The following is a 26488-nucleotide window of genomic DNA, read 5'->3' on the forward strand; positions in this document are numbered from 1 at the left end:
GAAATATGTCTTTGTGAAGAATGAAGCTGAGGATTTTAATTTTATTGTATTGAAGGTGCAGACTGGCGAAGAAGCAATTGGCAAATACGCAATCGATTCTAGTAACGCTGGAGGAGAGATGCTGGCAGACTTCGCAGAAAGGAATAAGCTGCGAATAATTAACACCTTTTTTGGGAAGCGTAGCTACAGAAAGTGGACCTAGAAAGCCCCAATGGTGAAACGTGAAATGTAGTTGACTGCATACTTTCTGCTGATACCAGCATAGTGCAGGATATTGAAGTGACAGTTTGGGTAAAGTGCAGTGATCATAGCACAGTGAGGGCTAGGATTAACCTCAATTTGAAGAAAGAAAGAGCAGAATCGGTCAAGAAGAAACAGATCAACCTAGAGACAGAAGGGTAAAAGCAGACAAATTCAGGATGGTACTTGCAAACAAATAGGCAGCCTAGAAGAGAGATGATGACGTAAAGCTAATGAATAAAACCATAACTAGGCTGGCTTAAGATTCAGCAATTGAAGTAGGAGGCAAGGCACAAAGCCAACAAGTAGGCGATCTCTCCAAAGTAACACAGAACCTAATAAAGAAATGACAAGCACAGAAAGTGTTGGTTATGATAGATTACGAAAGGGCATTTCATTTAGTAGAGATACCACCAGTCATAGAGGCATAACGTTATTAAGGAGTACAGAACGCTTACGTAAATGCCTTGGAAAATATCTACAGAGATTTTACAGCTGCCTTAATTCTGCACAACAAGAGTAGCAAGATACCTACCAAGAAAGTGGTTAAACAGGGAGGCATGATCTCTCCAGTGATATTCACTGCAATACTGGGAAGTATTCAAGCTGTTAAACTGAAATGGCTTAGGAGCAAGGATCGATGACGGATCGATGACGCAGTCGAGGACGACAGAAGACTACGTTTAGCGACGAAATTAGTATTCGCGAGCACTAGTTGGAATCGGTTGAGAAGGACAGGGTAATTGGAGATCGCAGGGAGAGGCCTTTGTCCTGCAGCGGACATAAAACAGGCTGATGATAATGATGATGAGAACTATCCAAAGTCGAGACATCGCACGAGGGTGTCATTGCTGGAGGAACACATAACGATGCGGCTTCAAATGGAAGGTTGCGTCAAATTATCATTTCTAATGTACACTGAATTCAACAAAACTTTTTTTTACTGCAGACGGCGTTTTACAGGTAGAAAGCAAGATGTTCCGAGTAATTGGTTCGTTTGCTGCGCTTTCATTTGTGCACACAACACTGATAAGGTTAGTGTAGGTCTACCCACCGTGGTTGCTTAGTGGCTGTGGTGTTGCGGGCCAAGTACCACATCGCGGAATGAAATGCCGGCTACGGTAGCCGCAATTCGATGGGAGCAAAGTGCGAAAACACTCGTGTACTTAGATTCAAGTGTACGTTAGAGAATCCCAGGTGGTCAAACTTTCCACAGCCCCCCACTACGACGTGCCCCATAATCACATCGAAGTTTTGACCCGTAAAATCCCAAGGGCCTTGAAAATCACAAGTCCACATGTGTAAACGTTGGCTCCTGCTTTTGCCTTCTAGTTTTCCTCGTTAACCTTTGAAACCAGAATTTTAGTGCTGTCTAAACATTTTGTTCCAGATGGCCTTTAAATCTTAAGTGCTTATGCTGGCCATGTGTGAGATGTGAAATTGTGATGTGAACAAGACGGAAGCATCCTGTGCATTTTGTGATGGTGTTCTAAATATGTTATGCAAAACCTTGCAGAAATGTGTACTTTGTTTTCACAAATAAAAGCATTGCATCGCAATCATCTTTCAGCAATATTTATTCATTCGGACCTTCACACTCTCGGCTCAGAGTTTCATTCTCGAAGTATGGGCATTTTTCTATGCGCAAGAATCGCCAGATACAGTTTTCACTACCACATCTCTCCTGATATTTATGCTTAGTGCACACAGCAAGCACACGCTCTAATAAGGGGAAGGCAGTCATAATGGCTCGGCTCAATCGCTCTCCTTTAATGTGTTCATTACCATTATACAACCATCCGTGAGCCCAAAGAAAGACTGAAATATACGACTAGACAAATGCCGATGACGTTAGTGTTCTAGACTTCTTCGAAGAATCTTACCCTGAATTCCTTCGGTGTTTCCACGATGGAAGCATGCCGATTAATAACCCACGAGTGCTTTTAAGGGCCAATCTTGAGCACTGTTGTGTAAAATTAATTCGTAAGAAAATAAAGGCCGGACGCAAAACGATCCCCTAGATATCAAGATAGATTGTAGCTTTCAAACGCAGAATTGCAATGCTCAGAAAATTTAGAAACAAAACTTCTTTCTTCAAGTACACAAGAAAAAGTAGCGAACTTTCTCACCTATTTAAGATAGCAGCGAGAACGGCTAAGCAATGTACTTAGATGAAACCTTAAATAATATAATTAAAAAAACGCTCATATATTTTGGCACTAACTCATATCTAGGGTTCCGAAGAAGAGCAACCTATTGCCGACAGAAGTCTTAACCAAGGCTGCACAATTTATTCTATTTTGCGAAGTTAACAATAACACCATGGCAGAGAAGGTCACAAAGACAAGTGACATACGTGATGTATCGGATGAGCTAACTATAACAGAAGTGGGAATTCCTTCTTTATTACTTAATCTGGATATAATAACGTCAAGTGGCCCTCATAAGATTCCAAATGCTTTTCTCAGAAGGTACGCTGAATGGGTTTCTAAATACTAATGGCTAATTTTTACAATATTGCTGCAAACATCTGAAGTTCCTCAAGAAAAGAAGATTGCTAACATTATTCCTATTCATAAAGCAGGTGATGCAACAAATCCTTCAAATTTGCGTGCTATTTCACTCACTTGCACAACGGGGAAAATTTTTGATGATTTCATACTAAAACCCATAGTAACTTCTGTTGAAAGTCATTCTTTTTTTAACCCTAACGAACACGGATTTAGAAGTGGTTTGTCTACAACACCTCAAATAATAAAGACTATTCATGACCTAGCATCAACAATCGATAAGCGCGGACAGGTAGACGTAATCTTTCTTGACCTATCAAAAGCCTTTGATCCCGTATCGCATCCAAAACTAATCCATAAACTGCAAGGGTTTCTGGGATGTGGGACTCTTACAAAATGGCTATAGCATATTTGTCACGACGTCAACAATTCGTTCATTTCCAAGGGCAATACTCGGACTGCGTTGAAGTTTTATCCTGTATGCCTCGGCACATTTTTAGCTCCCATTCTCTTCCTCCTTTATATCAACGACATAGCAAATCGCATTCATGCAACAGTAAGCATGTTGGCAGATGATTGCCTTATTTATAAAGCAATACAGACCAAGGACGATCAGGTTGTATTTAATGACGTACTTAAAAAGATAGCGAAATGGTGTCAGGACTGGCACATGACACTAAATGCATGAAAAACGGCCTGCATGACAGTCATGAGAAAGAAAGCACCACTACCATTTCCATACCAAATTCAGCAAAGAGAACTACGAAGGGTTCAAGAATACAAGCATTTGGGGGTCATTATTTCTTCCGATCAAAAATGGAACAAACAGGTGTCATACGTAGCAACAAAAGTACTCTCAGTGCTTTTTTCCCTCAAACGATCCCCCAGATAAGCTTCACCCTCTACCAAACTACTCGCGTACACCTCACTCATTCTCTCTGTTATAGAATACGGCGCCATCTGCTGGTTCCCGTGCACTAAATGTGCCATAGTGAAGTTAGAGAGCGCACAAAGAAAAACAGCCAGATTCACTGATAATGAATAAAGTCGTCATTATTCCCCAAGTGAACTTCTACGCTCCGCAGGACTCCCAACAATTAGCGATCGTGCTGGATATGTCAGGCTGATTCTCGGGGTCATTTTCCAGAGGAATGCTATAAAAATACACAAAAACAGGTTTTAGTACACTTTAACGCTAGAATTTCAAGAACGAAGCACAATAAACAATTATCGTAGTATCGATTTCACAATGACACCTTCAGGTATTCATACTTCCCACAAGCTAACAGAGAATGGAATCTCTTACCTCAAGAGCTTTTCGATTGTGCGACCCTCGATTCATTTTTGCCTAAGCTGTCCGATGATATCTTTGTTGCTACGTGAACTATGATTTTTACATTGTGCTCTCTGTCAACGAGAATGTGCATCGTCTTTATCGCTGTACGTGTGTATGAATAAGCTTGTTTTTCAACCAAAGCCAAGGCCTCTTGTAAAGCATTATCGCTGAAACATGTGTGAATGATGTGTGAAAAAACGTAGGATTTATATGGACAACATTTGAAAGCGACCATCCTCAGCTCTTTGTCAAATAGCAAAAGCGATATGAACATCTGCAGACATCGGCAGCCGTTGTCTGCAAGTGTTCATATCGCTTTTGCTGTTTTATTTTTTTTATTTAAAGCACGCAACAAACCTGAAGATTCTGAACTTCAACTTACATTTGAAAACAATGCAATTGAACGTGTTTCTTTCTACAAGTTTTTAGCTGTCCTGTTCGAAGAACACTTGAGCTGGTCCCAGCATATTAATAAAATTCATGCCAAGGTATCTAGGTCACTCAGTGTGCTCGACAAAATTAGAAACCTTGTTCCCAAATGGCTAAAATGGCAGGTATACTACACTATAATACATTCTCATCTTCACTATTGTACACTGATATGGGGGTCTACAACCAAAACTAATCTTATGAGGTTGATAACATTACAGAAAAAAGCGATATGTTGGAAATCTCTCGTATAACGACCATACAGGTTTGTACTTTTTAAAACACTCTGTTCTAAAAGTGAATCAATTATATGAGTTTAAATTGCTTTCTTACGTCTATAACGAAAGCAGGTTCGATCCTTATAAATATCTTCAATTGCACTCTAGTGGTAACGTGCCTTATGAATTAAGGCACGACCATTACAGAACTCCACTTGTGAGGACGAACTATGGAGCCCAAATGCTTTCATACTTAATTCCCAGTATTCTCAACAGACATACACAGGCCATAAAAATTATGCAGAAATGCGTGTCCCTGCACTCTTTCGAAAAGAATCTTAAAGCTTAGCTCCTTTACTGTCCTAACAATCAATAGGTTGTGTATACAGAATACTTTTTTTTATCCTCCGCTTCCTTATTTGTATGCATTTTCCTTTAGGATTGTAAAAGCTTTTACCTTGTTCGGTTTTTTTTTACTTTGTATAAAACTGTGTTGTGTATGTGACGGTAGTGTTTTATGTTCTTTCTGTTGCCACAGGTTCTGAGTGTGTGTATTCGGATGCTTGGGTCCCGTCAGGCAGAACACATCTGCCTCTTCCCCTTGTATCTGAGACCTTGTTGTCTGAAATAAAGACTATAATACATAAGATATTATATCCTGGAGATACAATTTTACGGCCCCGTTTATCTCTCTACCAGTTAAACAATGTCATGTGTTTTCCAACGCCTATCCAAGGCAAAGTTAGAGTTGACAGTGAAAAACAAAGCGTACAAGGCTCTTCGTATTTCTTTTGATATGCGACTCACGCAGGAGCGCCGGTCACCAGTTTTGGGAAGGAGAAGTAATAGAACAGAGGCAGATATAACAAGGGGAGGGAGTGCTCGGAACAAGACGATCAATGTTTTTTGATGATTCTAAGAAAACTGTAGAAGCAAGCAGACTTCAGTTTTTTCTCCGAAATTGAACTCGTTCGCTGTAAACACAACATTCTTCCCCTGTGAATTCTAGCATCTTTTTTCTCTCTCCGTCCTGGTAGCCTTCTTCACCATCACACAACGGCGTTCACTCGCAAAGGGGAGCCAGGCAAGAACCCAGCGGGGATAGTTCAATTTCGTTGGGGACGGATGCAATGCATCGGCAAACACTGTTTTTGAAGAGCACCACTAACGTCACTGTAGTTGCAAAATAAACACCTTAGCATTATAAGCACGTAAGAATAAGGCTGGTTAAATTGTCACGGCCAAGCACTTCGCTCAAGAACACTCGAGTGCCGTCTTAAGCGAATTGTGTGTAGATATTTATTCATATAAATTATTCAGCCGTCTACAAACATCATTTTCCAGTGGCATTCTCCCTTAACGGGCTGTACTGTGATGACAGAACGATGGTTTCGCGTAGGTTCCGTTGAAGTAACTGTGGGTATGAAACAGTATAGAAATACAACATCCTAACATGAGCTCAATCAGAATGGCGCCATCATCACAAAGGAATTAATGTCTTCCTCGTTTTTGCACCCGCATCTGGTACACCGCGATACGCAAAAGGCCAAACAAGTGCTAATGGTGACAACAACCAATTTCTATTCTGGGGCTCCTACCGTGTCCACTTTAGTTAAAAACCTATGGCGTCACCAGAAAGGTTCTGCGGGCCGGAACCTTTGCTTTAATATTGCCGTCAAACCACAGCACACCAAACTAACGCTGCAAGCACGCTCCACATGCACTATGAACAGCGCAGCAGGATTCAGCACCCAACCAACAGCGCCAAGCATTGAACAAAGTGAACAGATATGAAAGGGAGTAATGCAAGACACTGATTGAAGCAATTGGTACATAAGAAGCCGATCAATGAGTTTGCGGTAAGAGGCAAAATAGAGGAATTCCGGATCAAGCTACAGAACAGGTATTTGGCTTTAACTCAGGAAGAGGAACTTAGTGTTGAAGATATGAACGACAATCTTATGGGCATCATTAAGGAGTGTGCATTACAAGTCGGTGGTAGCTCGTTTACACAGGATGCCAGTAAGCTATCGCAGGAGGCGAAAGATCTGATCAAGAAGCGCCAATCTATGAAAGCCTCTAACACTACAGCTACAATAGAACTGGTAGAATTTTCCAAATTAATCAACAAGCGTAAGACAGCTGACAAAAGGAAGTATAATATGGATATAATTGAACAGGCTCCCAGCAACCGAGGAAGCCTAAAAGCAGTGAAGAAGAAACGAGAAATAGGCAAGAATCATATGTATGCGTATATAATAGTATATAATAGCTGTGTCTTACCAGTACTCACCTACGGGGCAGAAACCTGGAGGCTCACGAAAAGGGTTCTGCTCAAATTGAGGACGACGCAACGAGCTATGGAAAGAAGAGTGATAGGTATAACCTTAAGGGATAAGAAAAGAGCAGATTGACATCTTAATTGAAATCAAGAAAAAGAAATGGGCATGGGTAGGACATGTAAGGAGGAGGGAAGATAACCGATGGTCATTAAGGGTTACGGACTGGATCCCAAGGGAAGGGAAGCGTAGCAGGGGGCGGCAGAGAGTTCGGTGGGCGGATGAGATTAAGAAGTTTGCAGTGACGGCATGGCCACAATTAGTACATGACCGGGTGGTTGGAGTAGTATGGGAGAAGCCTTTGCGCTGCAGTGGGCGTAACCAGGCTGATGATGATGATGATGAGATGTATGCATCTAGAGACAAAGCCGGCATTATCATTAGTAATATGGATGAGATAGTTCAAGTGGCTGAGGAGTTCAATGGAGATTTGTACTGTACCAGTGGCACCCACGACCATAATGGAAGAGAGAATGGTCTAGAGGAATTTCAAATCCCACATGTAACGCCGAAAGATGTAAAGAAAGTCTTGGGAACTATTCAAATGGGATCATGTCAGAGAAAAGTCTATAACAGCTGTGTCTTAAGCGTACTCACGTACGGCACAGAAACATGGAGGCTTACGAAAAGGGTTCTACTTAAATTGAGAACGACGCAACGAGCTATGGAAAGAAGAATGATAGTTGCAACGTTAAGGGATAAGAAAAGAGGCGCTTGGGTGAAAGAAAAAATGCGAATTAATGACATCTTTGTTGAAATGAAGAAAAAGAAATGGGCATGGGCAGGATATGTAATGAGGACGGAAGTTAACCGATGGTCATTAAGGGTTACGGACTGGATTGCAGGGGAAGGGAAGCGTAGCAGGGGGCGGCAGAAAGTTAGGTGGGCGGATGAGATTGAGAAGTTACAGGGACAACATGGCTACAATTAGTACATGATCGGAGTAGTTGGAGAAGTGTCGGAGAAGCCTTCGCCCTGCAATGGGCTTAACCAGGATGATGATGATGATGATGATGATGATGATGATGATGATGATGATGATGATGATGATGATGATGATGATGAGTGCAAGACAGCCACGAACTCTATGATTTTGAGGGCGGGCAAGCCCCTGCATCTCGGGGCTTGGTGTAATGATGCAGTCCGTCAAGCGTTCATATTGATTTGCTTCGGAGTGCACTGTCGTGGGAGCCTGTGTGCGAGAGGCGAAAACGCCAACGCAAGGACCTAAAAACACGCTAGTAATAGAGTGTTATTTAAAAGTCACCCTGCGTGCTTTTCAGCATGCATGACAAAAAAAGTAGTAATTCAAATGTAGCGCCGGTACAGCAGACAGCCGGACGACAAGGCCATGTACAATGTGGCCGGAAGCTCCTTTCCCTTGGCTGTTCGTAAGTGTTCTCCCGCATATTGATGCAGTTTCGTATCGCCTCTAGATGGTTATTTTAACATCGGACAAATTCGCAGTGACAACTTATAATTCCATATTCTGGGCTAAGAGTAAAACAGACACTCGCACCAATCACACAGTTCTCAAATTACACCGTGATTTATTTGTACACACTGAAGTCAATTGCAACAAACCATTGAATCACCGCCGTGTGGCTTGTAACTATTTTTGCAAAGGTAAACGCAGAAGCGAAGCGGAAAAAGGAGACGTGGACAGGAAAGACGCTCACTTGCAACTAAGTATATTTTCAGAGAGAAACCACCAGGAGCGTTATTGCGCATGCGCTGCTATCGAGAATTGCAAAAAATGTTTACATTTTTTTTATATTTAGAAATCATGTCAGACCAGGGCATGCGTCATTACATGAATAACGACAGCTAGTGTAGGTGATAGCAACAACGGCACGTGGATGTGGCCTAGCAGAAACCATTTCGGCAAAACCATCGGTTTTGCCGAAAAGGTGTTTACCGCCACAATCCATCCAGTGCGCAGGAATGTGCGCGGAGTTACTCAAGGCTTTTAGAAATGAAGAATGTTCTCCTAGCTTGCTATTTCCATAGCGCCCCGTCTGCTCAATATAAACTTTGCCATGGTCGCAGATACCAATTCCAATATACAGTGTGTCTAACAAATTGGTATTTTGAAATTTGCTGATTTTTCCAGGTTTTCCCTGTGCGACACAGAACTTTATTTTATGTCAAGACAGGCTGGGGACAACACGCCGTCCGATGCTGTCACATTCAAGTAAGCATTTAAAGAAATACATACAACCTAATCCAGTTTGATTTGTAGGGAGGTCTATCTAATTGTAAAGAGAAAACTGAATGTAGGGGACAGTAAAATGCACAGCAAATAAAATCTCCTGGAAAATGAAAATTCGTAAAGCCCATTGAAAATTTAGTGGAACATTTTCAAACACGAATAAAAAGAGATGCATACAGAAGCAAATACTTTCGAAAATCACCTATTTCTACCAAGTGATCACAAGATCATTGGTATTTGGTCCGAACTTTGTCACAAGTGAGATTTTCTCAACAATTGGAAAGTCAACCTCAACTATCCTCACATACTCTTAGCCAACACACAATGCCTCTGTGTTATGGTTCACTGCTTTCAAGAGTTTATTTGGGTTTCAATGAGGGTCAGCGGCATCTTTGCGTCAGCCAGCACTGCGTTTTGAGATCAAGCTCCTTCAAAGAATAGGCGGCACAGTTCCTTTCCAGATCATTCGTCAATGCCACGGTCATTTGTCTTCTCGTCCACGTTCCGCTGCGCGTTCGGCCCACGGAGCATTTGAAGCATCCTCTTGGTCAGTTGTACAGTCAACGTGCGATTTTTATTTCTATCTAGGGACCAAGAAAACGTCCGAATAATCAAATCGGGCTGACGAAAAAATGAATGCAAATCTTTTACTGCCTTTAAGAGCTGAAATTCTCATAGGCGCTTCCGCAAAAGCTCCGAAGGAACTGAGGGTACATTTATTACGCATATCGATGCTCGTACATTTCAGGAGACGGTTGGTGCATGCGTGTATATTATGGAATACGTACTGCGTGCCGTTCCAATTGTCCCTCCGCATACATGTTAAGCTTCCCCGCAATACTTCATGTACCTCGTGACACTGCTGTACTGAGGCAAAGCTGCCTTTCGGGAAATGGAATTACGCAACGCGCATGCTTTCTAAGCTTCGAAGGCAATCGCGAAGATTACACAGGCTGAGTCACTGCCATTAGTGATTGCGGCGAATACTTTGAATGAAAAACAAGGCACCGAACGACAAGCAGCTAAGCCTAGTTTTGCCGCATTGGTTGCAACGACTGCCAGCGGATCTGTGTGCGAGAGCGCTGCTTCGAGGTAATCAAAACGGTGCTGTTGGCTTTGACAAATGCCGTTTCGGTCCTGCGGTCATTGCAAAAGTGCGGAAATCAGACAGGCGAAGTGTTCTTTGCGTTTTACAATACGGGCGCTCTTCTACATTGACTCTATGGGACACGTGGTGTTGCCACGAAACCGCTAACATTATCGAACATTTCACAAAAAATTGGCCGTGCGGAAAATTGGTCGTTGAATGCACAGCGACAACTCCCCCAGATGACGACTCGGCGTCACAGACAATTTGGTACGACCCTCTCTTTTACTCGCGCCAGCAGCAGGGCGACTTTCTTTCCCTTTCAATAAACTGATAGCTAATTTTCGCAGGTTGAAGCACAAATTCCCTGAGTTTTTCCGTAGTTTTTCAAAACTATTCAAGATCCCTTAGATTCCCGATTTTTCACCCGCCGTTGTTGCTCAGTGGCTATGGTGTTGGGCTGCTGAGCACAAGGTCGCGGGATCAAATCCCGGCCACGGCGGCCGCATTTCGATGGGGGCGAAATGCGAAAACACCCGTGTGCTTATATTTAGGTGCACGTTAAAGAACCCCAGGTGGTCAAAATTTCCGGAGTCCTCCACTACGGCGTGCCTCATAATCAGAAAGTGGTTTTGGCACGTAAAACCCCAAATATTATTATTCTTAGATTCCCGATTTTTCCGCTTGGTAGAACGCCTGCATATACCACTTCGGCAGAACAGGAGACGAGGGGTTTATGTGCTTCTTTTCACAGGTGTTGTTCTTCTTATGCCTTCTTCTTATGTTCTTCTCAAGTTTTTTGGAACGATTTCTGTCAGTTTACTTGCACGTGCCATTGTGCCTAACACCTACACTAGCTGTCATTATTGATGTAGTGATGCATGCGCCGCTGGTAGGCGATTTTTAGATACAAGAACACTCTTAACCTTTTTCGCAATTCTCGATGGCACCGCATGCGCAATAATGTTCCTGGTGGTTTCAACTGAAAACATACTTAGTCACAAGTGAGCGACTTTCCTATCCACGTCCACTTTTTCGTCTACGCTTCCGCGCTCCCTTTTGGAAAAATTATGTCCAACCAACAAGCGCAGCCGCTAACTATTCTAAAGCTTATTCTTATATAAATTATTGAGAGTTAACGAATCTTCCACGGGCAAAGTAGTTGCGAGCGGATATATGATGGAAACAAATTTTATGCCATGCGAAGTCGACGGCTACAATACCACTGCGTGTCATCGCGAATATAGGGGAAACATTGATAACATCTTTCCGCTATCCGAATAGAAGATGCATGAAAAGCGAAATAATATTATCTCGGCGTTTCACGAGAGCGTGTGCGAGGCCTGCTTATGTGTCATAACAACTCTTGAGACACGTGACTTTTCATACGTGCGCTTCGAAATAGTCGTCCTAGCGCCATATCGAGAGCAGACCGAGCAACGAAGGGTACGGCTGCACCAAGTATCCGCTCGAACGCTCGGAACCACAAACCCACCGTGGGAACGACGGAGCAGCATGCAAGGCGATGGTGATAAAGTAGACACAGTCTTCGAAGATCGTGCACCTATACAAGCGAAATCATTGTCAAGGACGCAGGCAAGTGGCGGTACTTGGCTATATGTAGCTTTCTTGGCGACGGTGATTAGTTTTGTTGTAAGGACATCTTTTTGGTGTCGGTAGCCTAGAGATGTTAGTTAGGCCGGCTTTGCTGACATGCATAATTTTCTATGTTCAAGGACTGCGTACCTTGAACATGGCCTATCCTTTTGATTATATTACCGAACAAAGCTGCCATGTAACAATAACGCCTGAGATCAGAAACATGCTATTTATTTAAGCGTTTCTATGAAAGTAGCACTTTGCACGTACAAATTTAGGGTGATGTGTTTGCAATATTGCACTTTTTGCTGTGTGTAATACTGCCCTTCTGGTGAAAATGCCTAAGCGTATGACCGCTCTATTTGTAGCCAGCGATTGAAACACTCAATAAATATGAATTACATAAATTATGGGGTTTTGCGTCCCAATACCACGATCTCATTATCAGACATTCCATAGTGGGGAAGCCCAGCAATTTAGACCACCTGGTGTTCTTTCACATGCACCTAAATCTAAGGACACGGGTGTTTTCCGATTTTTCCACCATCGAAATGCGGCTGCGAAGTTCTCTTTGGCCCATCTATAAACAGTGCACTTCCTCAGTGGTGCCTAAACTAGGAAGGTGCTGTTGTGTGCTACAGGCGGACATTGGCTTGATGGAATTGCCCTCAATTACTCGCTTGTTCGCACCTTTCCCGATGCGCATTGAAAAATTTAGTGTCATTCCTCGCAGTGAAGGTTAACAAGCAGCGAAGCTGTGTAATTGGGCCCCTTAATGGTGACCTGTCCCTTGCCGTGCGTCAAACTCCGTACTTACATAGACGAAAGGCGAGCCGCGACTAGTCTCTCCTCCACGATGTTCAGCCTCGCAAGATTCTGAAGCACTCTCGTGCTAAGGATACCCATGTATTTTTGCAAAACCTGAAACGACACCTTTCACTAACGAAACCTGGCACGTAGAACAGACGCACACTTCCGCGCACTCCCCAGTCATGCACAACTGAGGCCACACAAAATTTGTTCCCTACAAACAGCCATCTCAAGCATTGCCGTTGATCCGGTGTAACGTTCCAAGTTGGCGGGATCGGGGCCGCATGGACGGTTCGCATTTCTTTCCGCTTCGCTGTCTTGGTGGACAGCACGCTCACGGGACTGCTTACAAGGGAGACCGGAAAGAAAGGAAAGGAGACACGGAAGCCGTCGGAACGCTGAAAAAGAGAAAGCAGTACGAACGTAGACATGGCTGACGCGAGTCAAAGTGTATTATCTGTTCTTATGAGCTTCACCTGCGCCGCGGGTCGGCCCGGTACTGCACTACATATTTGCTGTAAAATGACGTACAGTCGACCGATCTTTTAGCAGTTCAGTGCGAGGGTCGGCTGACCGGCCTATCAGCGGCTTTCAATGCTGCGAATTGACGAGATCAGCTACAACGTGTCGATCTCGTCACTTTGCGCCGTTATCAGGCGCCGCCCGCCCGGCCAATCAACCCTAGCGCGTTACTGTTGTACCGTTGAACTCTCGGCCACCTGTACAGAACGATGTGCATTGCTTGGTTCATGAAACACCCTATTTGGGCCCCATGGCAAGCAGTAATATTTCGCCGCCAGTGGGCAAAGGGCACCTGGAAGTCCACGTACTGCTACAATGTGGCAGAAAGGCTCTTGTTTTAAAATCCTGTCATTATGCGGCCAGTTGGTCGCTCAATTCCATGAAGGCATGATGAAACCTTTGTTACGTTTTCGGCCCTCCGCAACAAGATCGCGGCGAACCGATGTCCTCTTCTGTCGTCTCAGAATAGGACCCACAATTTGCACTCATAATTTTCTACTTGCTGGAAATGACCTTCCAACCTCCTCCTGGTGCCGGGAGGCCAAACCTGAGGGAAAGAAACATTTTCCTCTTGCATATTGCTATTGTATCCCGTTCACTCGGCTATGTTTCTTGGTCAAGAACAGCTCTTTAAACCCAAAAACACCCATCAGTTATTTTTAGTGGTGTTATCCCCCATGTATAGGTCCATTATATTAGTAGTGCATCCTCTTTCCGGTGGTCCCCTGTTATAATTGTTTTGTACAGCACGTTCCTGCACGCTCTTGGTTTTGAAAGGTTCTAACGAGGCAGTAATGTGCAGTGAATTTTTGCATATGACATATTTCATATATCGTATCGTTCTTTCGCAAAACATCTTAACACTCATAGTACACGTCATTTGTCCATCGCCACACTCTTACTACACATTGATTTTACGCACTTTAGCGCAACTATTTTTAAGGCCCCTTTAGAGCCAAGTGACATAAACTTCATAGAACACATAACTATACAGGGAACTCATTACTACGGGCATGGCTCTCTATGGCCATCCTGGCTCTTGCGCCATTAAGCATCATTCATTCATTCATTCATTCATTCATTCATTCATTCATTCATTCATTCATTCATTCATTCATATATTCATTTATTCATTCATTCGGCTTCTCGCAGGTTGGTGAAACAAGCGCTATTTCGCAGAATTCCGATTCACCTACTCAACCCGACAGTGAGCGGTTGCTACGGAATCCCTATGAAGGAGGGTCTCCGAGGAGTCTGTTTATCACTTCCTCATCGGGAAATCAAGAGCACATCAACAATGTTGCGGGGGTAGGCAATCGGAACGTGCATGAGCATAGTAAGTAGTGTTTACACAGTCACTCCTCTCAGTGATGACACTGCAGTATAAAAACCCCCATATACTAAAGCAGAGTGGCTATGGCGTTCCAGCGCTTAGCTCGAGTCCGTGGATTTCGTCCCGGCAGTGACAGAAGCTTATCGAGAAAACAAGGTGAAGGTCAAAGAGCCCCGGGTAGCCAGAATTATTGTCTCCCCCCACCCAACTATATCTTGCCTCTAATTTATATTATTGGCGTCATGCATGAAGCCCATAATTAAATTATCAAGACCCTGAATGTTTGCCTTCCTGGGTAGAGAGTTGTGAAACTGAAGATGTCTGATGGCCTAAAGACCGGCTGTAGTTGGAAAAATCACCCATGATGATAAGATTGTTGGTATTCGGAACAAAAAGAACAATTAGCAATACTTTTATTTCTGTGTACAGTGAAGCTACTGGAAATATTCCACAACACCGCGTTGATTAGGACAGGTGAGAATATTATTCGCCATTGGGAAGTCGAAGCTTTGACGGAAGCTGGAATTTACGTTCGAAGGATACTGCGAGCCCTGCAGGGAAAAAAAACCACGGCTTGGTGTTTTACAATACATTTAAGCACTGCACATCCACTCCACGTGTTACAACCATCGGAATGACACATTAACATTACGAGCTTTTTGGTGTGCCGACGGGCACACCGCGCAAGTAGTTGTAACCATATTATTGACACCCCGGCCTCCGAGAACGGAACTCGCCCCGACATATCGCGGAAGCCATAGAAACGCCATCAACATGTTGAGCAAGCATGGGGGCAACCATGACACTCAGGCTTCCACTAATGCCCTTCTGCAATCGACGTCACAGTAAGTTGTCAAGAGATAGTAAAATGTGCCATCCCGAGCAACCACACCTAGATATCGCAAGTTTTCTACACTCTTTCGTGACGTCATGATAATAGGGGGAACATTTACATTGCCGTGCCCGCCGCGATGAAAGCGGTGGGGTGACAATCACTGCTGCTTGCACAATAGCATTCCCACTTGATGCTACGACAGTGGGCCCTAATAGCACGGCGTCTTCCAGCAGAGTGCGCAGTCCTTGTGCTATATGGCTGGACTTGTCTAGAGGTGTGAGAATTCATGTTAAGGTAAAGGCCATTTTACACGTACTCTTGCCTGTGCGCAACAGCTCGTTCCCGCGCAGACGCATGCGGATAATGTGCGGAAGAAATCATACACATCAAATTGCTGCGTGAGCACAGATATTTTCTTCAGACAAATATCGATGGTCTGGCTGCCTTGAAAAAACACAAAACGATGTCTAAGGAGGGAAAAATAGTGAGCTAAGTGGGCGGACGCTGGCCCAAGTCTTGCAGCTTTAAGCCTGAATTCCACGTGAGGCACGGCAACTGCAACCCACCCGGGTGCGAGCTTGCGCGTGGCGCCGAGCCTACGTGTAGTTTAGCCTGAACTCTCACTTAAGGGTGCGTATTGAAATTTCTCTGACCTATAACTTCGGTTTGCGTGCCTCAAGTAGCGCAGTTATTTTTGCTACTCATTGTTCAGAACGCTTAAAGTAGAGAAAACAAATATGGTAGTCTGAAAAAGAAAACAGCTGCAGGGCCCCTCCAAACCCCATAAATATGTGACTGATTTGGGTAATAAATATGCTGCCTGTAATAGTTGGTGCGCTGACATAAAAGTTTACAGGCTAACTACTCGGGCCTAGAATTTCAACATTTAGTCTGCAAAGTGCCCTGCATTCTTACATTAAACGTTAGTCGAGAAGTCCATGACAGAGAAATGAATTGGGTACTTTTGTTTTTACATTTTTTACTATGCACTGTTGAAAAAATGCAAACATCATTAGCTACCTTACCGGCGACTGCAATCATTTTTTTGGTCGCACGCATATTCGTACCCACAGATCTTGAAGATTGCCATTAGAGCCAGCCGTAAACTTTAGCAGAATCTTTCAACGTAACCGAGCGGGAATCATTTTATTTAAATATATTGTCGAATAACAACAGAAATATAATATCTTAAGCACGAGACATATCAATGCACCTGCAAAAATATTTGCTGTATTTCTATATGTGCAAAACATTTCAAGAATGATCATAATAAAAAATGAAACAACAAAGGGTGTTTTGCGGAAATCTTTGTGGTAGTCTCATGGATAAGAGGTATGCGCTGTTTGAAATGGCGTTTGTGATAGCGCAACCGAATTTCAGGGCGTGTTCGTCGCCGAATGTCCACTATGGTAGATTTTTAGGACGTACTCGGTGTCGTGCGAGAGCTTGCAGACATCTGAATGGTTTGATGGACAGCTTTCCTCTTCTAAGCCGCGTCTCCTGCTCTTGCTTTGGCGGGCGACGAGGATGCTGGCGCCTTCCCCAATGATGATCGCGCCGCTACAGTAAGCAAACACCTAACAAAAACATATTTGTTTATACCAATTTTACAGCTCCATATGAGATCATTAACATCTTTTGCTGTCTATTTAATTAGGCAATAGAACTACACACTACCTAGATATAATCGCTAGCAATAAATAATTTGCCTGAAGGCCCATATTTCCTACAATAATGAGAACAAATTTAAGGTGTTCGGCAATTCGCTTACGTAAATATTACTTCCAATGATTTTTAAAAAAATGTTTCTCCAGAAAGGCACCAAATATATCATTTCTGAAGCACTCCCTCCTGTTTCTGGCATAGGTATCGCGTCAAATGAACATGGTGCTGCACCAGAACCCCTGCCTAATTTCTCCGACGCCGTCGAGTCTCCGTCCAGCCCAGCTTCTCAAGCAACGCAGTCATCGTACGAGAACAGCACCGCTCTTTCAGCAGCTCACGCGGCTGCAATGACGGCATTCCACCCATCAAGCATATTGGCGGCCCTACAGCGAGTGCGGTACGTCGCTTTTTTTTTTTCAAGCAGAGGATTCAGAAAAAAAGGGCACAAGTAGCAAGGCAGGATAGTTACTCGCCTGCAAGGTATCTCTAGTACACATCGAAAACAAAAGTGCTAAGGTTGAGAAAAAGATGTTTCAAAATACAAACAATCAAATCACAACCACTGTGGGATGTTTTGTAGGTAGAAAGGTTCGTATTATATGAAAGTTGCGCATTCCCTCTTCACATAGAGCAAATAACTTTGTGTGCTTTCATTTTTCAGGGAATAATTATAACGTATTCCTTCTCTGCCCTTGTTGGCTGGTTTCTGTAGTCTTGTAACCAAAAAAGAAAGAGTAAACCACATTTCGTTTCTCTTCGACGCATGCTACTAAGCATTGAAGAATGAAGGCGTTTGTTTTCTTGTGCTGGGTCTATAAAAAATGCATCAATATCTTGAATACAACGAAAACAAACATAATACTTTCTTTATTGGAACTGCTTGGTGCGACACGTCTGCAAACAGGACAATAAAAGCTCCAGACAATACACAAACGCTGCAATCAGCTGGCGCGTAATAAGGGAGAAAGTAGAGAGGCCCGCCCCCTCCTCTTCCTGAAATTAGGCGGTAAACCCCCCCCCCTACTTCCCCTTCCACGCCACCACTACTCACACACATCGCTAAAGCGCCGTCAAATCAATCACGAGACTTGTCAGCTATTCGGTGGTCAACATTTTGCTGCCTTTTTCAGTCCTTTTCGATGGCGGTAGTTACCGGTATCTCCTGGGGTGTAACGACAAGCTTTCTCATCGATTCGGTGGCCGCGCGACTAGCTGCGTTCAGTGATCCCCATCTTTTGGCAGACATGGCTTAAACCTTTCTTTCCTTTATGTAATTTTATTTCGCAATCAACATTTTCTGTCCTCATCAACTCAATGGTCACGCGCGTCTTTGTTAGTTTCTTTGTTAGTGCAACCATCTTTGTTTATACTGATCCAGGGACCAGGCAAAGGATTCGGTTCGTAGTCAGCTGGTCTATACGCTCGTGGAACGAGTTGCCGCTGGACAAAACGCCAGTTGCGTTTAACTTTTTCTGTTGCTTCATTATTTCCTCGAGCGATGGCTCACAGCGAGGCTGGCACATCCTCGGAAGCATATAACCGCTATATGCTTAGATAACGTAGAAACAAAAATTATGTGAAACCACGTCCATCATCAAACCCTGCAATAACCTGTATACCCATACGGAATATGACTGTCATTCATTACTTCGTCGTGTTTTTCCCCATTTGTACAGCAGTCTTGTGCAAAATTGCCAACTGGAAGCAAGACTTATCAGGAGTTGAGAAATCGGGCAGTCTACTAGGGGAGAGAGCCAAGGCAACAGCCATACAGGAAGGAAAAGAAAATTACGAAATTAAACCATTGTTTGAGAAAATACTTAGGGGGGACCAAAATTGTTATTGAAGAAGTAAGTGGAGAAAAATCCACCGAAAGGGGAGAATAATTCAGTGTGTTTTGAATGACTCTTCTACTGTTATCAGTCGAGCCGTCAAATACTTCTCTGCTGTGCTTATGTGGGTGTTTTTCTAACCTTCCTAAGTGGGTGCAGTATGTCTAGAGCCGTAGCGTCCTGCGCTTTACACGAGTGTACGGGACTGGTGGCGGCGCCTCTTTACGCTACTTCCGAAATAACAATACTAGTCGGTTTTGACACATAACTTGGTACAGCCGTAAACAAGGGATCCGAAAGAACTCTGATTTTTCCGCAAATATATATTTCGCTATAATTCTTCCAGATTTAATTTTTAAAAAAGTTACAAGGAATCTTTACTTTCCACTTTCATCGGTTTACTTGTTCTTGGCGGTATTCTTCCTGCGCGTCATTCCTGCGCGAGGCCATTTGATTTGGTTCTTGTTTGCCACCTACAGGAGAGGTGTATCTCACAGGCGTAACTGTGAGATACACCTTTTTTCATTTCTATTTTGCAGGCTTACGCGTCTTTGGCGCGAACGGTGGGCCATATTCACATTTGCACTAGTAACCCCCCCCCCCCTCCAATTTGCATAGAAAACTTACCTTGGGTTGCCCCCACCCGGCAAAAATTCCTGGGTACGTGCCTGGCACTGAGTATATGTCATGTATATATGCGACGTGTCTTACGTCTTAGTTTCGCTTTCAAAAGAAAAGACAATTTTTTTCTCTATTGTAGAAAATGGCAGATCCTAGCGCAGTATAATTTATCTTTAGAGAACTTTGGAGGGCAAGGAATAGCTGACGTTACAACAAGCCTAAATTCCCACCACGTATTTCAAAAGCTTTAAATGCGGAAATATTGTTATTGCGTCATTCAGAAGCATTCCTAAGATCCTAAAAATAGCCTTGTCTGCTGAAATTGCGGAAAGCTGTGAATGAACAACAATAAATTGATAGTGATCTTGCATGTGTTATATTGTGCGGGAATGATTGCGCACTTTGGTCCGGAAATCTTCACGGCATCATATTGGAAAGAGTGCTTGCTCTTTGACACCGGATAGCTCTTGCTTGTCTTTTTTATTTATCGCATGCGGAATGTGCAACACGTTTTAGTGATTGTAGGTCGTATTGATAATGTTAGTCAATAATAGCACGTAGACATGAAAGGACCAGAAGGGATGTTGGTTATTCCGTTGTAGTGGAATAACACTGTCAATGGAAATTCATCAATCATAGAGAAACAAAAAAAAGATATGTGCAAAAATACATTGTAACTACTCCACTGGCCCACTCACCACACCTACTGAATGTTCGAAAGGTTACGTTGACGCTTTTAGTAAGTCAGAAGAGCAGCTGTCTTTGTAGGAAAAGTCTCCTCATTGGAAAGCTTAATTTTAGCATGATTTAAAACCACCCTGTTATCTTTGGTTTAGTTGCTAAGATGTTCAATTTCATTCAATTAAATTTTCAATTTATTTCCAAATGGAGGAACTCCAGAACGAACATTTTTCACTTCACAGATTCAGACCACCTCAGCAAGGGGTACACCAAGCAGACAAAGTACACAGTCATGCAAAACTGACTGAACATCAAGCATTCAGTTACAGAGCACTTCAAACAATATAACTTTCACTTTCAGGCCATTATTCAACTTCCTCATCAACACGCATGGACAGCCGCAGGCTGCTTTGTCGGAAGCACGTGAGCCAGCAGAAGGAGAGCGTCTTTTCATTGCAGGGTCATCACAGCCATTCTCGCCTGTCATTATGTTCAATGAAAGTAGTGAAATCACATTTGCTGCATTGAGATCTCGCACCCTATATGGTGAACACTGTCAGCGTTCAGCCCTTGACGTACCACTACCAGAGCCTTCATCAGATCCCACTACCAACACAGTTCTGAATGGAACCCTCGTAAGTACCCACGATTGAAATTTGAATTCGCAAACAAAAGATATAGTGGCCAGGTCCTGTTATGGTAAAGCATCTGTTTCTGTCGCAGCGTATGAAATTGTGTAGGATTTTGTCACGCACGATTTGATGAAAGGCACCGTATTGACTGCAGAAATCTGCTATCTTATTCAAGCACTCAAAATGTAGATTGAATGAGTGACCTTCATAGGATTCTCGCTCACTTAAGCACAACTCATGTCGAAAAACGAGTGAAACCGTCAACGTTACGTGTTAAGCTCACCCGTCTACATGTTTTTACTTTAACCTCACACCCCTACTTGTTGGCCAAATTGGTGATACGATAATCCTATCAATTTTTCTTCCATATTTCGTTACACGTTCCGCAAGACATACACAAGAATAAAAGAAAGTGAAATAGAAGGTTTATATCTGCATCTTGCAGGAATTGTAGCATTCCGTATGTGGACATAATTTACATCGCCCGAAGGTGGTAGCTGCTTGAATCTTCGGGTGCTGTTGGGCTGACTTAACTCACTTAAATCGCAATAGGTGCAACAAGGCATGTCGGTGACAAGAGGCCTAAAAGCACTGCACGGCCTATTACTGTGTGTTGATTGCCATAGTGCCAGCCTCCGAAGCTTGTTTCCCCCTAACTATTTGTAAAGATTACCTGATTTCCCCACGTTTTCTGCGAGATGTGGTAGTTCAGTTTGTCAACATGCGTTGTGTAAAGATACGTTTTGTGTCACGCAAGCAGACGGCAAATACCTTGGTAAAATTAATTTCAATGTTCGATATCAAAATAGTGAGATAAAAAATTACCGACGATTACGTTACTTCCTAATGCGAAATTTGAGCGCAGCAAATAAGCTGTTTCACCTTTTCGATAGATTGAGGCAAAGAAATCGAGCAACACATGTATGCGCTATCACAGAATTTTTTTTTCACACGTATTTCTTTAACAAAGACTCCACTAACAGTTCTTGACAGTCATGAAGGAAGCTTTGTGGTCGGAGAAATAGACTGATATATGTTCGACTTGGTACACCAATGCTTGATTCTCAAAGACGAGATCTATACAAGTGCGGTGCACATATACAGATCCGCCGCCACCGATCTGGCTCTCTGATTGCCACCGCACAGGGCGAACGCCAGCGGCAATTTCGGCTCGGGCGGTGCACATATACAGGTCCGCCGCCACCGATCTGGCTCTCTAATTGCCACCGCACAGGGGTTGCATTGGAGGAGGAGCGAAGAAAGGAATTAAGTTCGAGCCGGCGCTTTGACAACCGGAGACTCGCAGGAAGAGGGGGGAGGGGGGCGGCGTGTACACCCAGCGGCAAACGATGGGGGCAGAAGCGCGCGCAGCAAGCGGACAACACGATAAAGGGAGGAGGGAAGAGATAGCAGCGACTGACTGATGCCGCTGACGCCGATATTGAGTCAACCCCAGCTGCGGAGTTGGTTTCAGGGACAACGCCGCCGATGCCGACACAAACAATATGATACCCTCGCTTCCGCAGCGCTAAGAACCAGGTCTAGCCGTGGGAAGGTGGTCACGTATTCGTCGATGTGCCGGGGCCTACGTGAAATAACCGGCGCGTCGGCAACTGAAGAGCACCCTATCCGCCACACAAGAACAGAGGGGGGGGGACCCTTTCCTCCTCTTTCTGCATGGCGGCGACGGTGTTCTATGCAGTCACGTTATCTTGACTCTCTAGCGGCGTCAGCGGCATCCAGCGGTATCAGTCGGTCGCTGCTAGCGCTGGGGGGATGAAAGGGGGGCGGAGCTGGTTAGGAGGCCGACGACAACGCCGACGACGACGCGAAACCCAGGAACGGACGCCAAAGAGCTGCGCTCTAAAAAGTTATTTCACTCAAGCGAAATAATGTTCCATCAGTTTGTCAGGCTGACAAAATGCTTTCGCTTGAAGTCTCCATACCCACAGTACAATAAGTCCGCATGCTGATACTTTGCTCTACCAAAAAATAAGGATTAGGTGGAACGTTTTCTCAAAGTGGACAGAAAATGGGTGCCCGGCCTTCCACAACGGAAAACGCATGACAACGCAATCTGCGACTTTACCACACTTCTGTAAAATTGTGAAGCATGTGCAATGAGATGCCTCGTTTGCAGCGTACCGGTGGAGCACATCCACAATTACGTGCTTAAGGTCGTTTACAGTAAATCTCGCTCACAGTACTAAAATACGCGGCCATCTTTTTCTTTCCTACGTGCGAGAACTCGGCCTAACACGTCACAACTGCTGTCTCTGTCGAGGTTGCTGCATCGTTTGCCAGTTCGTGCTAAATTTTAGCATATGCATGCATAGATTCTCAACGCAGCGACTGGCTTATCGTGATTGGTGCTGGTTGTCTTTCTGTTGACACCGCATTATTCCATTGTTTATTTGGGGGGAGGGGGGTTGAAGAAAGGGCATCCGTACCCTGTAGTTTACTTAGCAAGATACCCGCAATACTCTGCACCAGGCTCATTAGTCATACTTAGCATGGTCATGCGGGTATTACTTGTGGCCACAAGAATACAGACACGCCTTCGCGGTAGCAGTTTGACGTATTGGTCGTCGCGGCCTCGAAGCATTTGTTTCTCATTACTCAAAATATTCTTTGATTTAGAAAGAATCCCAAATTTCCCTAAATTGTGCTACATATCTTTATATGTGGGGAAATATTCCTGTGGTTGGTAGCACTGGTTGCTGGACACTATGGCTCCCACTTAAAGTGAGAACGACGCCGGTAGACAGCAATTAGCGCAGCGGCTATTTCTTGAAAAGGGCTGCCGCAGTCCAGGCACGGTGATATTTTTTTATGCTGCTGACAAAATTCAAACAATGGTTCAGCGAAGCTCTTTAGTGCTACTTCCACCAGGATCGCAACCGTGTGGTAAACCAAAACTATCATCATCGCGACTAGCTCCAGCGTCATGTTCTTACACAGCTGGCTCGTTGGTGCGTTGACGCGAACACGCATGTGCCACTGCTGCCGCCTTCGTCATCGTCATTAATTAATTCACCAATTATTTTAGAAAGACGAAGATGTAGCAAATGTTGCTGCAAATTAGAGCGAAGCTCTTAAGGGCTAGGTTCCCAAGGTCGTGTTGGCGTGGAGACACGAAATTCCCCATACGTGGGCCGATCCCGAAATAGTGCAGTGTGGGGCTGACCCATGGCGCAGGTGCAGTTCGCCATTGAGGGACCCACAAAAACAACTTCGCTGACCATCAGTCTTCACAGAGTGGAAGGCCACTCAGTTTTTTACTGTGAAGTCATTTCTTCAGATGATGTCGCATTCACTATTCGTACCGGATATGTCTTATTTTAGCTCCAGCGTGCGCTAGATACTTTCGCAGACAGATGCTGCGATACATAGGTCACCTGTTGACATAAGGGTGCTGCTTTCTATAAATAGTGATATAGTTATTTTTTTAAATATTTGTGAGGTGCTCAAATGAAGCCTCTGGTGATCGTCTGGCAGTCAGTACGGCTAAGTGCCTGAAAAGGAGTGGTTCTACTATGCAAGCTAAAAAAATGTACGTTTCCTATAGGCTGTGTGAATACGCCAAGCGGTGCTCGAGGCACATTTACTCTAGGCCAACACGACACCAATTTCGGTCTGCCAACTGTCGGCAACAGCGTTTTGCTTTCGTGTCGCGGCCTTTTTCACACTGTACCCACACCGACATTCTGCCGATGGTCGGCTCAGAGCTCGGCGTCGGGTGCATGGTGAGTGATGCGCTGACAGAAAGGCAAAAACGCTGTGGCTGACAGTCAGCAGACTGAACTTGGTGTCGTGTTGGCCTGTTATGACTGAGCCTTTACCGGCTGGCTTCAGGCGTGGTGAGTATGCAAGCATGCTTTCAGCATTTACGTCCTCCTTAAAGGACCTGCATTGGTCGGCATTGTCTTAAATCAATACATCGTCTCTCAGCCAAACTGTGACTGCAGGGCCGGACACGGCGGCCGCATTTCGATGGGGGCGAAATGCGAAAACACCCGTGTGCTTAGATTTAGGTGCACGTTAAAGAACCCCAGGCGGTCGAAATTTCCGGAGTCCTCCACTACGGCGTGCCTCATAATCAGAAAGCGGTTTTGGCACGTAAAACCCCAAATATTATTATTATTGTGACTGCAGGGCGATGAAGAATTCACCAGTAGGTGGCTTCTAACTTAAAGCTCCATATCTGTTTCTGCAGAATAACACAAACTAATATCAAAGGCTGTGCTTTTTCCTACTGTAAATGCTTGAAGCAACGTCGTGCATGTCACTTTGTTCACCAATTTCGTTTTGTTGCTCCAGAAAAACGTTTACGTTTCCTCTCCAGGGAGCACACAGCTCACGGAAGAGAAACGTAAGCGGCGCCTCTGGAGCACCAGATGACGGTGCCCTTTCTTCGCAGCAGGCGACAGAGGACAACGCTCTGGACCCCACTGCGAACGCAAGAAAGCGTATCGCAGGACCGAGTTTGGAACGCTTGGTCGGCGCACATACACGAAGGGTGACGCTCGGCCAGCAAAACGAAGCAAGCATACGAGTGCGTGTTCCACCAGACCTCGAAGTCTTGGAACAAGGGTCCTGCCGCCTGAAGCTAATGCTTGCCAATGACGAAGCCGGAGTGACGGAAGGAACACGTAAGGAGCTGAAAAAACGACCAATTGCATTAACAATGCGCCAGAAATGGAGAAATATTCAACATCTTTACAACGTTCCATTGCCACGAATGAGGCTATGTGCGTTCTTCTATCTTTCGCATATGCTACACGCACCTCCGGGAGCCAGAATACTAAGCTGCATTGCGCATTATTCGTGCCTAAATCTACGTTCCTTGTTCTATAATAGTGGCATGTCATGGATATGTATGCGAACATATTTTGAGCACTTTTCCAACGCCTCATCGTTCGCTATCTGCACAATGCCAATTTCACCATATTAAAAAACAGGCAAACATTTAAAAAGGATCAGTCTAAATAACACACCAATATATTTGGAGTGTGCACGTATTGTCATCAAACGATCCAAACGTATGACAATCATGTAAAATACGTCTACCTACAGTACAGTGTCACAGTTTGGTAACCCCCCTACTCAATGCTTTCCCGAGCCTGCACGGTAAACGAAGCATTGCGCGAGAGGTACGCCGGCTTCGTTTGGGTTCAGTTCACATTTCGAAAACAGATGGGACGGCCACGCACTGTGTGTTCCCTCGAGTAACTGGCAGCCTTCGACGAGCGGCCGCGAGAGGTCGTCCATGAAATGGCTGGCCGTGGGCGCGCCTGTCAAGCCGTTAGTCACCCGAGCCCAGCGAATCTGACAGCATCAAAGAGAAAGTGATTGTGAGCCTGATCTGCTCTTCCCGCCAAGAATTGTTAATTTATTTTGGCTTGAGAACGCAACCGTATTATTACTACGTTCTGCAAGTTTATTTTGATGACCTTGAGGTATGTATGGGTTAATTGCCCATCCTTTCTACTCGGTCTTCGGGCACCCTGACCTGGCTCATTTTCAGTGAATTCGCTTTAGCACTCCTTCCCCTACCTATTGAGTGATACGATTTGCACAACCAGCG

At 44.3% G+C, this 26488-nt stretch overlaps 1 protein-coding gene across 1 annotated transcript in view; it reads left to right on the forward strand.

The window, feature by feature from the left end:
• The first annotated feature begins 11784 nt into the window (after positions 1-11784).
• The window catches only part of LOC135904187 (uncharacterized), a 99051-nt gene continuing 84347 nt past the window's right edge, over positions 11785-26488 (forward strand). The window contains exons 1-5 of the mRNA XM_065434818.2: positions 11785-11967; positions 14455-14638; positions 17337-17532; positions 20631-20904; positions 25247-25553. Of these exons, the coding sequence (XP_065290890.1) occupies positions 11887-11967; positions 14455-14638; positions 17337-17532; positions 20631-20904; positions 25247-25553 (1042 nt within the window). The 5' untranslated portion in view covers positions 11785-11886. The remainder of the gene's footprint in view (positions 11968-14454; positions 14639-17336; positions 17533-20630; positions 20905-25246; positions 25554-26488) is intronic.

This window comes from Dermacentor albipictus, chromosome 10 (assembly GCF_038994185.2).
Source record: "Dermacentor albipictus isolate Rhodes 1998 colony chromosome 10, USDA_Dalb.pri_finalv2, whole genome shotgun sequence".
Classification (NCBI taxonomy): domain Eukaryota; kingdom Metazoa; phylum Arthropoda; class Arachnida; order Ixodida; family Ixodidae; genus Dermacentor; species Dermacentor albipictus.